The sequence below is a fragment of the Anolis carolinensis genome, chromosome 2, assembly GCF_035594765.1.
Source record: "Anolis carolinensis isolate JA03-04 chromosome 2, rAnoCar3.1.pri, whole genome shotgun sequence".
NCBI classification, from domain to species: Eukaryota; Metazoa; Chordata; class Lepidosauria; order Squamata; family Dactyloidae; genus Anolis; species Anolis carolinensis.
The window spans coordinates 113,059,800-113,076,405 of record NC_085842.1 but is presented as its reverse complement, the minus strand read 5'-3'; the positions used below and the strand labels follow the sequence as shown (position 1 = coordinate 113,076,405).

General features: G+C 44.9%; 1 protein-coding gene across 11 annotated transcripts in view; it reads right to left on the bottom strand.

Moving 5' to 3' along the window:
- The window catches only part of LOC107983185 (uncharacterized), a 263,915-nt gene that overhangs the window by 164,143 nt on the left and 83,166 nt on the right, over positions 1 to 16,606 (bottom strand). For 10 of the 11 annotated variants that reach the window (XR_010002771.1, XR_010002772.1, XR_010002773.1 and 7 more), the window contains one exon: positions 3,875 to 4,018. The exons of the other annotated variant lie outside the window; for it this stretch is intronic. Coding sequence is in view for 7 of the 10 variants with exons in the window: in XM_062970409.1 (XP_062826479.1) it covers positions 3,875 to 4,018 (144 nt within the window). In the remaining 3 variants the exon portion in view is untranslated. The remainder of the gene's footprint in view (positions 1 to 3,874; positions 4,019 to 16,606) is intronic. 11 annotated transcript variants of the gene reach the window in all.

The following is a 16,606-nucleotide window of genomic DNA, read 5'->3' as shown; positions in this document are numbered from 1 at the left end:
TTGTGGACCTTACGGCAGCCTATGACACGGTGCAACATAGAAAAATGCTGCAGAAAGTCTACCATATCACCTGGGACTTTGACTTTACAAAAACTGTCCAGACCCTCTTGGAAAACCGCAGCTTCTATGTGGAGTTTCAGGGCTGGAAAAGTAGATGGAGGAGGCAAAAGAATGGTTTGTCCCAAGGCAGCATTCTTGCCCCAACCTTATTTAACATCTTCACGAACGATCAGCCACAACCACCACTCACAAAGAGTTTTATATATGCTGATGACCTTGGCCTAACAACACAAGCAAAAGATTTTGAAACAGTTGAAAAGCAACTCACGAATGCCTTGAAAAATCTCTACAGCTACTACAAAGAGAACCACCTGAAGCCTAACCCTTCCAAGACACAAGTGTGTGCTTTCCACCTATGTAACTGTGAAGCCAACAGGAAACTGAAAGTTACTTGGGAAGGCCAAGAGCTCGAACACTGCTTCCATCCTAAATACCTTGGTGTCACCTTAGATCGAACACTAACATATAGGAAACACTGCATGAACACCAAGCACAAAGTAGCTGCACGCAACAACATCCTGCGGAAACTTACTGGCAGTGCATGGGGTGCAGACCCACAAGTAATAAGAACATCAGCCCTGGCCTTGTCTTTCTCAACTGCTGAGTACGCCTGTCCTGTCTGGCACAAGTCTGCCCATGCGAAGCAGGTGGACATAGCACTGAACGAAACATGCAGAATCATCACAAGATGCCTTAAACCTACACCTGTTGATAAACTCTACAAGTTAGCTGGCACTGCCCCTCCTGACGTGCAACAGGAAATTGCTACTAACGGTGAGAGAAAATGTCGAACATTGTGAAAGCCACCCATTGCATGACTATCAGCCTCCTCCCACCAGACACAAATCAAGGAAAAGCTTAATGCGAACCACCACTCCTCTTAATGTTCCTCCAGCAACAGCAAGAGTGTCCCTCTGGGTAGTTAAACCAGGCAATCCCAACTGGATGGCCCCCCATGAGCGTCTTCCTCCAGGAGCAAACCAAGAATGGGCAACTTGGAAGTCCCTGAACAGACTCAGAAGCAGAGTGGGCAGATCAAAAGACAACCTGGCAAGATGGCACTACCTGGAGGATGGCACACCACCTTGTGTGACTGTGGAGCTGAACAAACAACTCTGCATATGTATGCTTGCCCACAATGCCCTGCCTCATGTACAGAGGAGGAGTTGTTTAAAGCTATGGACAATGCGGTTGCTGTTGCCCGCTTTTGGTCTAAAACTATTTAGCTGTTTGTGATTCCTTTATTTTATCACTTTTGGACTTGTTTGTTGTGCAATGCTTTTGACACAAAATAAATAAAGGGCTATACTTGGGAGACTTATCTGGATTTCTTTTGCTATATATTTTACCATACATTTAGTTTATATCTGACAACAAAGTATTGTTGCGAACACTACCACAGACTGCTCTTCCAAGGGAAATTTATTTTCATTTATCCTATTTCTACCCCGCCTTTATTTACCCTACAGCGGACTCAAGGTGGCTTACATATGGCAACTATTAGATGCCTTAAAACACAAATAGTAAGTTTAAAATAAATTAAATTAAAATTAATAAATATTAAGTGTTTAAAGACATTACATTCAATATTAAAATCACACAATCCAAAAATCACAGTCCAAGGCTGCTCCGTCATTCTACATATTCCAAGTCTATTACTGCACTGTACACCCTCAAAATGGGAGGATATTCATACAGATTTCGGATCCCTCCTTCCACTTAAAGTTTGTAAGCTACCACATCTTTTCATTAACTCACTCCCTTCAAGAGACAAAGGAGAATTTTGTTCTTTTTACTGATAGACAATTTCACTTCAAAATTTAAGGAGAACTACCTCCTACTTCCTTTCTTGGGAGGCTTGTGGAATACAACTGTTCAGTAAGACCTTAAACTTAGGGCCCATCTACATGGGTCACATACCCCAGAGCTGATCTAGAGTTGGTTACTTTGAATCAGAGCTGCCTGCAGGAGTACTGTGCAGCACTGAATTGGCCTAGTCACTGGATGAAGTCCACAGGACTCAGCAACACTGAACCCTGTTGGGAACTGTTGAATCACTACCCTTACCTTTCCACTTTTGTCCTCAGCTTAACAACAATCACAAAATTGCTGGTTGTCATTGCTTGTCGCATTCACTGATACCAGCTGGAGTGCCAGAGCAATGTGGAAGAGGAGAAGTGGGAAGGAGGAATCGCTCCCTCCTCTCCCCTTATTTGATTGTTTTTGAGCTCCAGCCAGTGTCGCTGCATATAATGAGTAATGATCACCAGTAATTTTGTGCCTGTTGGTGGTCACTGATGAGTTGTGCTGTGTTTTGCCATGTCCTAGTTAAACAAACAACAGAAAACTCAAACAAGGTCCCAATATTTTAACAGACAGGTCAAGTGTTAAGAGTCCTCGAAGGCCCACAAGCCGGATGTGGACCTCCAAGGTCATTTATCCACCCTAAACTTTAGACTTAGGGTCGCCCTGTATCTTAAAGAACTTGAAGGCACACAATCCTAATTAGCACGACTATCTCATCTGCCAAAAGCAGGGCCACTTTCCCACTGAAATACTGGTAAGTTTATGTTGGTTACAATTGTTCTTCATTTTAAATATTTTATTTTTCCTTCATGTTTTTTTAAACTACAAATAAAATGAGTGCAGTGCGCATAGGAATTTATTCATTTTTTAAAAAAACTATAATACAGTCACCCAACAGTCTGAGAGATTGTGAACCGGCTCTCTGCTTAAAATGTTTGAGGACCCCTGGCTTATAGTTTTAGCATACATACACACACACACCAACCAGAATTCCAGTCTAAAGTCAATAAAGCCAGCAGTACAAAAATAGCAGAGTCCAAGGTCCAAGACAGAATCCAAAATACAGCAGTCTAAGGTACAGTCAAGAATCAACAAGGCCAATAATCCAAAAATTCCAGATTCCTTCCACAAAGCAAAGACATTGCTATCTTTGACAAGACTGAACCCTGCAAAACAACTAGTAGACAGAAATAAATTTAGGAAAAATGAAAACAGATGACAAAATGAGGATAGCTTCACATAGTCTGATGTTTATTATACAAAAGATGTTGGATAGGGAAGATGTTCATCCTTATTGCTAGAAATAAAAATCTTACAGGTAAGAACCAATATTATTCTGTTTGTGAAGAGTACGCATCCTCAGACAGAATATATCAGAGCTCCCCAAACCAGGGTGAGGAATTTTGGTGTCACACGTTCTCTTTTTTATTCACATATTGGAGGCTCCATCTGCTAAAAGTTGCTTTGCAAAGACAAAAGGATCTAGTTTGTGGTGCCTCATGAAAGTAGATACTAATTTTCAGGTCGCAGCCCATCAATCGTTTACTATGAGGGCTTTTGTGGGAAAGACTGCAAGGATGGCCCTCTATGCAATCTTAAAGCAGAATTCACCTTATGAATGAAAGCTGCAGGCAAAGAAGGCTGCAATTGGGTCTCATGATGTGCAGTTCTTCTCTTGAAGAAATGCAAATGAACAAAAAGACTGAGTAGAAAAGAGTTACAGCACCTATGGCTGTTGATGAATGAAGAAAGAGTGAAAGGGAGAAATAGCCATTTAAGCAAATCTTTTAATATGGTCTTTGATCTACTTGAGCAGTGAAGTCCAGCAGAAATACGCTTAACTTTTTCTTTAAATTGATCTAATTCAAGAGAGTCTACAGAACTCCACAATTAGCAAATGGCTTTTCCATAAAATAAACAGACCCTTTCCAAAGATTAAATTTATGTTTATTTTATGTCATAAAGAGAAATAAATATATAAATAACATTTTTAGTAATAATACAGTACCGAATTCACACAGTTCTCCTTTAAATCGGCCTATACAGTGCATTCTTTCAGGGCACTGACCAGTGACTGAATTACATCTGAATCCTCCATAACATTTCTTACAATATGAGGCACAGTTATAACCATAGTAACCGAAATTACACTCTGTTGAAAAAAACAGAAATACCAATGTTAATGTTCATTTAGAACAAAATTCAACCACACTTCAGAGAAACTCAATTTATTAATGAAACAATCAAAAATTATCTTTTTTGAGTTTTCAAACTATTGAATTTTTAAAAATGTTTAACAGAAAATATGTTAACATTTGGATTAAGATACATTTTTTCATATTAATATTGTCATTCCCCTTATAAAGCAAAACAAAACTACAGTAAGTTATAGTTTCCACTTGGACATATCATGACCCGTTAGATATAGCTGTGAAAATTCAGAAGAGACTAATACTATGGTGAAAGATGGAAAATCTATATATATAAAAGAGTGATGGAATCGCGGCACCGAGCAAAGCAACTAAACTACGGGCCCCCCAACCTCGACATTGGACAACACAACCCATCATCCACGCCTTAAGGTTGAAACAACACAAAATCATTTCACGCACCTCCACATGGACAGAACCCACAACGCACCATCGGCAGCCATGCCGGGAGGGAAACAGAAAGTATAATGGCTGGGCCGGCAAGAGGGAAGGCAGGCAATGGGAAAAAGCTGTCCCCTGGGTCCTAGCGCCCGCCAATCATCCAAATCATTTATCTCCACTTCAACCTTCTACAATATCCAACCCATTTTAATACTCTATATTTTAAATATATGCTATGAACCATGACAATCAACACAATCTCTCTCCTAATATTTTAACAGGATTAAAATCACAACACCAAATAAAAAACAACACTCTTAAAACACGGGAATGCCAGACACTAAACAATCAGGGCCAGCAAACACCTCCCACGATCTGCCATGCAGAACACAATCCAAGCACTCCCAACAGATAGCCACCCAGCCTCTCAATAATAATAATAATAATAATAACAACATCATCATACAATCCTAAGGTTTTCAGAGGCTGACTATTTCTGTGGCCCTGACATGTCACATCTCTTTTTATGTTTGGAACCTTTAGAGTGTTTGCTTATCTTTTTCACATAGAAAGAAGATAGCTGTGTACTCAGAGAGGCCTGACTATTTCTGTGGCCCTGACATGTCACATCTCTTTTTATGTTTGGAACCTTTAGAGTGTTTGCTTATCTTTTTCACATAGAAAGAAGATAGCTGTATACTCAGAGAGTCCTGACTATTTCTGTGGCCCTGACATGTCACATCTCTTTTTATGTTTGGAACCTTTAGAGTGTTTCCTTATCTTTTTCACATAGAAAGAAGATAGCTGTATACTAAGAGAGGCCTGACTATTCCTGTGGCCCTGACATGTCACATCTCTTTTTATGTTTGGAACCTTTAGAGTGTTTCCTTATCTTTTTCACATAGAAAGAAGATAGCTGTATACTCAGAGAGGCCTGACTATTTCTGTGGCCCTGACATGTCACATCTCTTTTTATGTTTGGAACCTTTACAGTGTTTGCTTATCTTTTTCACATAGAAAGAAGATAGCTGTGTACTCAGAGAGGCCTGACTCTACTGTACATACTAAACATAAAGACAACCATACAACAGACATTCAATACCACCACTAACTCAAATTTCTCACCAACACCACCAGACAATGCCACAGCAACACGTAGCCGGGCACAGCTAGTATCTTAGAATACAACAATTATAAGAAATGTTGTATTCATTTCCAAGGTACAGGACTATGTTTCATTACAATTAGAGTATCTGTATTGGTTACTACAGATGACTTGCTCAGACTCTGAGCTAGGACATGATACACAACGAGAAAGAATAACCATTGATAGTGCTAGCTTTCATAAAACTGTTGAAATTCTTTTTAAAGAAATTCAAGCTTTCTGTGGCACTCTTTCTTGTGATACAAAATTTCAGTTTTATCTGTGTGCTGTGGAGATTTTCTTTTTATCGGCTGTTTAAGATTGCTATATGGTTTCATGTTTTACATGGTGTCCTTGTCTCCACCTATACCCAGCTACTGTACTTTGCCCTGGTCCATCTCATCAGTGTTCTGTTAGTTATTGCACATTTATAATTTTAACCGCCTGCCTCCAATTTTGAATATACTCACTGCATCTGGCTATTGTTGTTGAGATGCTTTTATCTGATTTTATTTAATGTTCTTATGATTTTTATCTACCGTGTTTCCCCGAAAATAAGACATCCCCATAAAATAAGACCTAGTACAGGTTTGGGAGACTTGCCAAATATAAGACCTCCCCCGAAAGTAAGACCTAGGAGGGAGCCGCCGCTGCCGCGGCTCCCTTCTCCTTCCTCGGCTGGTGCTGTGGGAATAAGAAAGTGCTGCTCACGCTTTCCCCTCTCCCTTCCATCTCTTCCCCCTTTGGTCGGCATTTGCTGAAGAGGGGGAAGGAAAAAGTGGGAGAAACAGTTTCTCCTTAGCCTTCCTGGCCGGTGCTGTATGAATGCGAAGGAGAAGGGGCTGCTTGCTCTTGTCCCTTCCCCCTTTGGACGGCACTTGCTGAAGAGGGGGAAAGAAAAAGCGGGATAAGCAGCTTCTCCTTAGCCTTCCTGGCCGGTGGTGTGTGAATGCAAAGGAGAAGGGGCTGCTTGTGCTTGTCCCTTCCCCCTTTGGACGGCACTCGCTGAAGACGGGGAAAGAAAAAGCAAGAGAAGCGCTGTGCAAATGAGATCCTTTTCTCGTGCCTTTCCCTTTCCCTTCTGCAGCTGCCGCTAAGGAAGAAGGGAGAGGCGTGCACTCTTCCTGCCTCCTCACCTTCCATGTGGCTACCTTTCCTGCCTCCTTTCTCGCTGGGTGTGTGCCAGACAGTGTATGAGAACCAGGTACATTTTTTCAAGAAAGGTCTATTATTATTATTTCTACTTTCTGGAAGAGAGACAAATGAGGAAGGAGGTGTCATGGCTTAGGAAGAAAGAAAAAGCATTTGCTCCATATGTGGCTCATATTGACCCAGAGAAAGCCATTCTTTGCATGCATTCTGCTGTAGACATTGCTGGCCTGCAACTCCCACCATTCCATAGCTAAGGCCTGATGGGACTTGTAGTGCAAAACCCACTTTCCATTGACCTTAAAAGAGTGCTCTGACCATCCACCTGAATGCTAAGTGTATGTGTGGGATGGGCAATGTGCAAACCCCACAAGCTGTTTCCTGTGGCCCTCCATCCTCTTTCTGTTCCATCCAACTGGGCCTTTGACGCTGTCAGTGCAGATCCCAGATGCTCTTGGTTTTAAAACTAAACAAACAAAAACCCTGAAATTGTTCTTCACACCACTTAGATGCCACAAGGAGCCTTTTGAGTAAAAAAAACATTTTGGGGATAAAGACAGATGACACGGGAAGGGAATGTAAGCTTCTAAGATCCAGTATGGGGATATCCATTCCTTGGACCTCTGGCAGTTACAGATCCCTCTCCTAAAATAAAACAATTACATTTTTCTTCATGTGAATCACCTTTTCTGGTTCTGAAATTTGGCAAGTACATCAATATTTTTGTACACTGGAAGATCACCTGTCACTTGTAATGCACATCACTATCTGAGCTGCCTTTTCCCTCTTTCATGGAAGGGTATTGTAATCTTGAAAATTAATCAGGAATGACAGGAATATCATATGTTATGGACTGGAGTAGAGTGCAATATATGTCTTGATATGATACCTCATGAACTGTAGTTGTTTTTCTTAACCTGTTTATCTTATTATGTTTATATTATTGTTGCACTCTGATTGCTCTTTATGTGATTTTAATGGAAATAGTGGCAGTAACAAGAAATTCTTGATAGGATTCACAGTTTGTCTGGTTATGTTGGCTTGTGATGTTCATTTTTTTGTTCAACAATAAATGTGAATTCTTCTTCATGAAAAAATAAGACATCCCCTGAAAATAAGACCTAGCACATCTTTGGGAGCAAAAATTAACATAAGACACTGTCTTATTTTCGGGGAAACAGGGTATATATATAAAAGGATAAAAAAAATTCGGCATAGGACAAAACAACAAAACTACACATCCCAGAAACACTAAACTTGGCAACACAACCCCTCATCCATGCCTCTATGTTCATACAACAAAAAGAAAGGAAACATAAAGTCTTAATTAGAGGGAAAGGAATAATTGTTTTTTATCCAATTGATGCCAGTTACAAAGCTAAACTCTGCCCACTTGGTCTCCTAGCAACCTACTCAGCCCAGAGGACAGGCACAGTTAGGCCTCAGGCCTCTTCCACACTGCCTATAAGATACAGATTATCTGATTTTAACTGGATTATATGGCAGTGTAGACTCAAAGCCCTTCCACACAGCTATATTACCCATTTATAATCATATATTATCTGCTTTGAAATGGATTATCTTGAGTCCACACTGCCAGATAATTCACTTCAGTGTGAATTTTATACAGCTGTGTAGAAGGGGCCTTCATATAATCCAGTTCTAAGGTGATAATATAAGATTATAAATATACAGTGGATTCTCACTTATCCAACATGAACAGGCCGGCAGAATGTTGGATAAGTGAATATGTTGGATAATAAGAAGGGATTCAGAAAAAGCCAATTAAACATCAAATTAGGTAATGATTATACAAGTTAAGCACCAAACATCATGTTATATAACAAATTTGACAGAAAAAGTAGTTCAATGCTCAGTAATGCTATGTTGTAATTACTGTATTTACAAATTTAGCACCAAAATATTGCAATGAATTTAAAACATTGACTACAAAAACACTGACTACTAAAAGGCAGACTGCCTTGGATAATCCAGAACAATGGATAAGCAAATGTTGGATAAGTGAGATTCTATTATAATATGGACAGGTTGCTTGCCTGTAACCATGTTTCTTCGAGTGTACTCTGTGAATTCACACTAATGGAGAGACTGCGCCTGCGCAGGTTCCAACGGAAAACTCTTCCAAGCTGAAGTTCAAATGTTTGGCGGCAGCCACGCCCCCCTTCCCAAGGGGCATATAAGGCAGCCCCGGGCGTCCGCTCTCCAGTTCCTGCGCCGCCAAGGCAACGAGAAAGGGAGAGGTTTGCCAGAGGGGAAGGAAGGGCGGGCTTGTGTGAATTCAGAGTACACTCGAAGAAACATGGTTACAGGTAAGCAACCTGTCCTTTTTCTTCGTGTACTCTGTGAATGCACACTAATGGAGACTAGCATGCTGAGGTCCTGGATGGTGGGACAAGGCAAACTCGACAGCAAGTTAATGTCCAAACACATATTTATTAGGACACACTGAAAAAACAGTCCCAGAGGACCAATGTACTGTTAGCATGAACATAACATACTGTCACGACCCAGGCAGCAGAGCACCAATAACCATACACAGAAGCCAGAATCTATCTAATATCTTTATTAAGGAAATATATAAAGTTAATAAAAGCAAGCGTATGAATTAGTCCAGGAGTAGACCTTTCAGGAAAGGTCAAAATTAGTCCAAGGAAACAATGTCCAATATGAAATATTAAGGTCCAAAGTTGTAATCCAATAACCGAAACACTCACTTGCCAAGCAAGTGAGGGGAGATGACAAGGTCCTTCAGTCCATGAACTTGAGCAAGGCTAGGAAATAACTTGATTCTTGGAACACAAGGCTTGATTCAAGGCAACAAGGAAACGAGGAGCAAGAATAGGATCCGTGGAATTACTTGGCGAGGTCCGGGAAACAAGGCAAGATCCGGAGAGTAAAACAAGGCTGGAAACGAAGGCTTGAAATCGGGAACAAGGCTTGAAACAGGAACGAGGCTTGGAAACGGAGTAGCTGTCCACACACGCTACTCCGGTAGCTGACGAATTGACTCCGCAAGATCCCTTTGTGGGTAAAACATCTAAATAGGGTCCCGTTTTCCCGCCAAAGAGCAGTTCTCTGGAGAACCAGAAACGAAAGCTATTCTCTGAGTCCAGATGTGTGACTCCTTAAAGTTTCCCATGGAAAGCAGACTTAATCATCTGAATGCTTAGCAGCTATCCTCGCACTCCTGCGAGAGGCCACTTGAACTCCCCTCTGTTGTTTACAAAACTCATGGCGAGAAAACGTAGGAGATTTAGGTTCAGGGCTTGTTTGACAGACTTCTGGAAGACAAATCTCTTGCAGGTGCAAGGTTTCCAAATCTGGCTGGGAAAGTTCCAATTCTGACTGAAACGGTGAAAAACCCAAGTTTTCCTCTTCATCTAGCACCACAGTGCCAGGAACGGGACTACATGGCCCATGACTCATCACACTATCCCCCTCCTCAAGCCCCCTCTCAAACTGGGACTCTCTCCCCGAGGCGCGAGGCCGCGGCTTGGCGGGATAGGTCTGATGGAAGCGGCGGGTTAAATCGGGAGCGTGGACTGTGGAAGCGTCTTCCCAAGAGCGTTCCTCGGGGCCAAAACCCACCCAGTCAATGAGATATTGTAGGCGGCGGCGGTGAAAGCGAGAATCCAAAATGTCCTGAACCTCGAACTCCTCCTCCCCATCTACCAAAACAGGAGTGGGAGCCGGCCGGTCTGCATCAGGGCGCACACCATCCGCCGGAAGGAGCAGGGAGCGATGAAACACTGGATGAATGCGCATAGAGCGCGGAAGTTGGAGTTTGAAAGTCACGGGGTTAAGTTGCGCCACCACTGGATAGGGGCCAATGAAACGGGCATCTAACTTCCGGCAAGGGCGATGGGAGGGCAAAAAACGAGTGGACAGAAGAACCCGGTCTCCTACCTTGATTTCGGGGCCCGGCTGGCGATGTTTGTCAGCGTGGCGTTTATAGTTCTCCTTGGCTTGGTCCAGTTGCTGGAGCAAAAGTTGTTGCACCGCTGTGAGTTCCTGCAGCCAGTCCTCTGCTGCGGGAACTTCTGAGGTTTCAATGACTGGGGGGAAGAAACGTGGATGGAAGCCGTAGTTTGCAAAGAACGGGGTTTCTTTAGTTGAAGCCTGGACCCCATTGTTGTAGGCAAACTCTGACAGCGGTAACAGGGAAGCCCAATTGTCCTGTTGGTAGTTCACATAACAGCGAAGGTATTGTTCCAAAGTGGCATTGGTGCGCTCAGTTTGCCCATCTGTTTGGGGATGATGAGCCGAAGATAAACGAGAGTCTATGCCCAATAGTTTTTGTAGTGCTTTCCAGAAACGAGAGGTGAATTGGGACCCACGGTCTGTGACCAAACTCTTGGGCAATCCATGCAATCTGAAAACATGTTGGAGGAATAGATCTGCAGTCTCTTTGGCCGTGGGAAGGCCATCGCAGGGAATGAAATGGGCTAACTTGGTAAAAAGGTCCACCACCACTAGGATCGTGGTGAATCCACAGGAAGGTGGTAGATCGGTGATAAAATCCGCAGAAATTATTTCCCATGGGCGAGATGGGGTAGGGAGGGGATGTAGAAGCCCTGAGGGCTTTTCCCTTCTTGTCTTGGAGCGCTGGCATACTGGGCAGGTGTTGACATATTTTTCCACATCCTTGCGGATCTTGGGCCACCAGAAATCTCTTAGGATCAAATGCATGGTTTTGAATAGTCCGAAATGCCCTGCTGGCTTGCAGTCATGACACAGACGAAGTGCTTTTTCCCTGCCCGGCCCTGGGGGGATGTAAACATGATTTCTATAGCAAAGTAGCCCATCCTTAAGCGAAAAGGGAAAATGTAGCCCATTGCGAAGTTGATCCTGTGCCCAGGCATCTGCTTGCTGACTAGCCCTGATTTCCTGAGCACAAAGGGGCCCTGGGGTAGAGGGAGTTGATTCAATGGGAGTGGATTTGGTGTTTCCCACCGTGAGCGTGGCAAAGTTCTCGGGTTGTAGCAGCTGGGACTCAAAGGTCTCCTTGCGCCCTGCAGCGTATTCCGGTTTCCGCGACAGAGCATCTGCTTGCTTGGTCTGGGCTGGGGTTACATAATGAATTTGGAAGTTAAAACGTTCAAAGAATAAAGCCCAGCGTTGTTGCCGCTGATTAAGCTTGCGGGCAGTTCTTAGATGCTCCAGATTCCGATGATCAGTATGGACTTCAATGGGAAATTTGGCCCCTTCTAACCAATGCCTCCAGGTTTCAAAGGCTGCCTTTATGGCCAATAGTTCCTTTTCCCAAATGGTGTAATTTCTCTCTGGTGTGGTCAATTGACGGGAATAAAAGGCACAAGGATGAAGATGGTCTCCCCCTGGTTGTAGGAGTACAGCCCCAATTGCCACATCGGAGGCGTCCGCCTGCACGACAAATGGGGTTTCAGGATCTGGGTGTTGAAGGATTGGCTGAGACGTGAATAATTTCTTTAGTTGCTGGAACCCTTTCTCTGCTTGATCTGTCCAGCGGAAGGGCTGTTTCCCACGGATGCAGCTGGTGATTGGGTCAGACCAGCGGGCAAAATCTGGAATGAACTTGCGGTAATAGTTCGCGAACCCCAAGAATCGTTGCACCTCTTTTTTGTTGGTTGGCGCCCGCCATTCCAATACTGCTGAAACCTTTGCCGGGTCCATGGAGAGCCCTAGTGGCGAGACGCGGTACCCCAGGAAATCTACCTCTTGTAGATCAAAAGCGCATTTTTCCAGCTTGGCATAAAGTCCATAATCCCGCAATCGTCGTAATACCATTCTGACGTGGTTCTCATGTTCTGATTGTGATCTAGAAAACACCAAAAAATCGTCCAGGTAGATGATCAAGAACCGATCTAGATAATCCTGAAAGATGTCATTGACAAAATGCTGGAACGTTGCGGGAGCTCCACATAATCCATAATTCATAACTCGGGACTCGAATAATCCGAATTTAGTCTGGAAGGCGGTCTTCCACTCGTCCCCTTCTCTGATGCGAACTAGATTATAAGCCCCCCGAAGATCCAGCTTGGTGTAGACCTTGGCTCCTCGAAGTCGGTCTAGTAGGTCCGAGATTAAGGGCAGGGGATAGCTGTTCCGCTTAGTGATATTGTTCAATGCTCTATAGTCCACCACCAAGCGTAAGTCCCCTGACTTCTTTTTCACAAACATCACTGGGGAGGCGGCTGGGGATTGAGAGGGTCTGATGAATCCCTTGCGAAGGTTTGTCTCTATAAACTCCCTGAGAGCTTCTTGCTCCGGTTCAGTCAGGGAGTAGAGATGTCCTCGCGGGATCGGGGCCCCCTCCACCAAGTCAATGGCACAGTCATAAGGTCTATGTGGGGGTAATCTCTCGGCTTCCTTTTCATTGAATACATCCCAATACTCTGAGTACTTCTTGGGCAAGGTGATAATGGGTTCAGTGTCTGTGGCATGGCAGACCTTGGCTACTAGGCAATGGTTTTGGCAATATTTTGAAGCAAACTGCAGTTCTCTGTTGGACCAGGAGATGCTTGGGTCGTGAAGTGTCAGCCATGGAATTCCCAAAATCACAGGGAAATGGGGAACCTCGGTAACAAAGAAGGAAATCTCTTCCATATGTTCCCTTATCCACATTCTGGTGGGTTCCGACCACTGGCTTACGGGACCCGTCTTGAGGGGGCGGCCATCGATGGCTTGCACCACACGGGCATTCTTGAAGTCATGATATTGTAATCCCAGAGAGTCGGCATACTCTCTATCAATGAAATTGTTGGTGGCTCCGGAGTCTATCATGGCATGGACCATGACGGGTCCTTTTTTTGCTGACCACAAGGTGACCACTAGAAGAAACAGGACCCCGGTTGGCGGCTCTTGAGTGGGTTTTTTGACCGGGTTGGCGAGCCTCTCTACGCCCGGTCGCTGGCTTCCCCCGCCGGCTGTGCGCCAGCCGCCTCAGACGTCTTCGTCTCCGTGGAGGACGCCGCCGCCAGACGGGCGGCGGGCTTCCCTTTGGCTGGGCACTCTCTGGCGAAGTGGCCCCCGTTTCCGCAGTACCAACAGAGATTTAGGCGTTGGCGGCGGGCCTTCTCGGCGGCATCTAATCTGGGACGCACATTGCCCAACTGCATCGGCACCTCCTCGCTCCCTCTGGGGTATGGGGCTGGTGGCGGGGGTCTCCATACTGGACGCGGCTGGACGCCGGTGGGAGCGGGAGGTTTCACCCCAGCTCTACCGCTCTGGCCTCGGACCCATTGTTTTCTGTTGGCAAGCATGACTTCAGCTCGTAAACATTGATCAATGAGTGCTTCAAGAGAGTGGGGAGGATCCACCTTGGAGATTTCTTCCAGCATCTCAATGTTGAGACCCTCCCGAAATTGTCCTCTGAGGGCTACATCGTTCCAGCCGGTGTTGTGGGCCAGCACTCGGAACTCGGCTATGTACTGGGACAAGGGTCTGTCCCCTTGGGAGAGGCGCCGGAGTTTGTGGCCGGCTGCCTCCAAATTGTCCTCGATTCCCCAGGTCGCCTTAAGGTGGTCCAAGAAATGTTGCGCTGACCTTAGATGTGGGGAGACTTGGTCGAACAGTGCCGTCGCCCAGTTGGCCGCTGGCCCGTCCAAGAGACTGTATATCCACGCCACCTTGATGTCTTCTTGGGGAAACTCGGCAGCACGGGCCTCTAGATAAGCCTGGCATTGGCGACGGAAAACATGAACCTTAGAAGCTTCTCCAGAAAACTTGGTTGGCAACGCCATGGCCGGGAGACGGATTCCACGCTCCTTCAAACCCCTTATTTCCCCATCCTGCGCATTGAGCTTGTCACAGATCCGGTCCACCTCATCCTTGTCGATGGTGTAGCTGATCGGTTGGCCACCCGGCACGGTTCCGGTGGACATTCTGGCCTAGGTTAATTGGTGCTTAGGGTGGCGGAGTCAAACTGTCACGACCCAGGCAGCAGAGCACCAATAACCATACACAGAAGCCAGAATCTATCTAATATCTTTATTAAGGAAATATATAAAGTTAATAAAAGCAAGCGTATGAATTAGTCCAGGAGTAGACCTTTCAGGAAAGGTCAAAATTAGTCCAAGGAAACAATGTCCAATATGAAATATTAAGGTCCAAAGTTGTAATCCAATAACCGAAACACTCACTTGCCAAGCAAGTGAGGGGAGATGACAAGGTCCTTCAGTCCATGAACTTGAGCAAGGCTAGGAAATAACTTGATTCTTGGAACACAAGGCTTGATTCAAGGCAACAAGGAAACGAGGAGCAAGAATAGGATCCGTGGAATTACTTGGCGAGGTCCGGGAAACAAGGCAAGATCCGGAGAGTAAAACAAGGCTGGAAACGAAGGCTTGAAATCGGGAACAAGGCTTGAAACAGGAACGAGGCTTGGAAACGGAGTAGCTGTCCACACACGCTACTCCGGTAGCTGACGAATTGACTCCGCAAGATCCCTTTGTGGGTAAAACACCTAAATAGGGTCCCGTTTTCCCGCCAAAGAGCAGTTCTCTGGAGAACCAGAAACGAAAGCTATTCTCTGAGTCCAGATGTGTGACTCCTTAAAGTTTCCCATGGAAAGCAGACTTAATCATCTGAATGCTTAGCAGCTATCCTCGCACTCCTGCGAGAGGCCGCTTGAACTCCCCTCTGTTGTTTACAAAACTCATGGCGAGAAAACGTAGGAGATTTAGGTTCAGGGCTTGTTTGACAGACTTCTGGAAGACAAATCTCTTGCAGGTGCAAGGTTTCCAAATCTGGCTGGGAAAGTTCCAATTCTGACTGAAACGGTGAAAAACCCAAGTTTTCCTCTTCATCTAGCACCACAGTGCCAGGAACGGGACTACATGGCCCATGACTCATCACACATACTGAGAGAAGACGACGAGAAAAAGGCATGGAATAAACATTTTACAACAAGAAAAAAACTTGTCAATAGTGTATGCATAAACTCTCCCAAGGGAAGAGGGGTAAACCTCGAATAAGGCACAATAAGGCCATACAGTGCAAGGCGCTCAGAGCGAGCACAAGGTAAGTCAAACGGTATAAAACATCATGAGAGAACACATTCAGGGAAAAAACCCCGAAACATAAGTGTGGAGGGGGAGAGAAAACAGCCCCGACCCATTGAAGGAGAGGTATAGAGAGTCACCTGGCAGGTAAGTGTTCAAGAGATGGAAAAGACAAGGGTGGGCCCTTGGCTCTCAGGATAGGCAAGATGACAATACCGATCTTGCAAAGGCTGAGTCCTTCAAGGCCTTGTGGTCTATCCTGTAGTGAGAGACAAACGTAAGGGGGTTCGACCAGATTGCCGCTTTGCAAATAGAGTCAAGCGGAACACCCCTCAGGAAAGCGATCAAAGTCGAGAGACCCCTTGTTGATCTGGGATGAATGGACGGGGGGTGGGGGTGTTTAGCTAGTTCGTAGGCCAGTTTGATAGCCTGAGCAATCCAGTGGGACAACCTCTGGGAAGAAATAGGATTACCCAGTTTGTCCGGAGCATAAGTTACAAAGAGTCTCTGGGTCTTAAGAATATCTCTGGTGCGGTCTCTGTAGAAGAGGAGCGCTCTGCGAACGTCAAGGAGGTGAAGTCTCCGCTCGAGGGGAGAAGAGGGATTAGAGAAGAAGGCAGGTAGGACAATGTCCTGGTTAAGGTGAAAAGCTGAGACCACCTTAGGCAGAAAAGTGATATCCGGACGAAGGACAGCACGGTCATGATGAAAACGTAGATATGGCTCATCAATCCTCAGGGCAGCCAATTCGGACGGTCTACGTGCCAAAGTTATTGCTATCAGAAAGGCTACCTTCCAGGAAAGGAGTCGCAGGTCGGTTGAGGCAAGCGGCTCGAAAGGAGAAGACGTGAGTT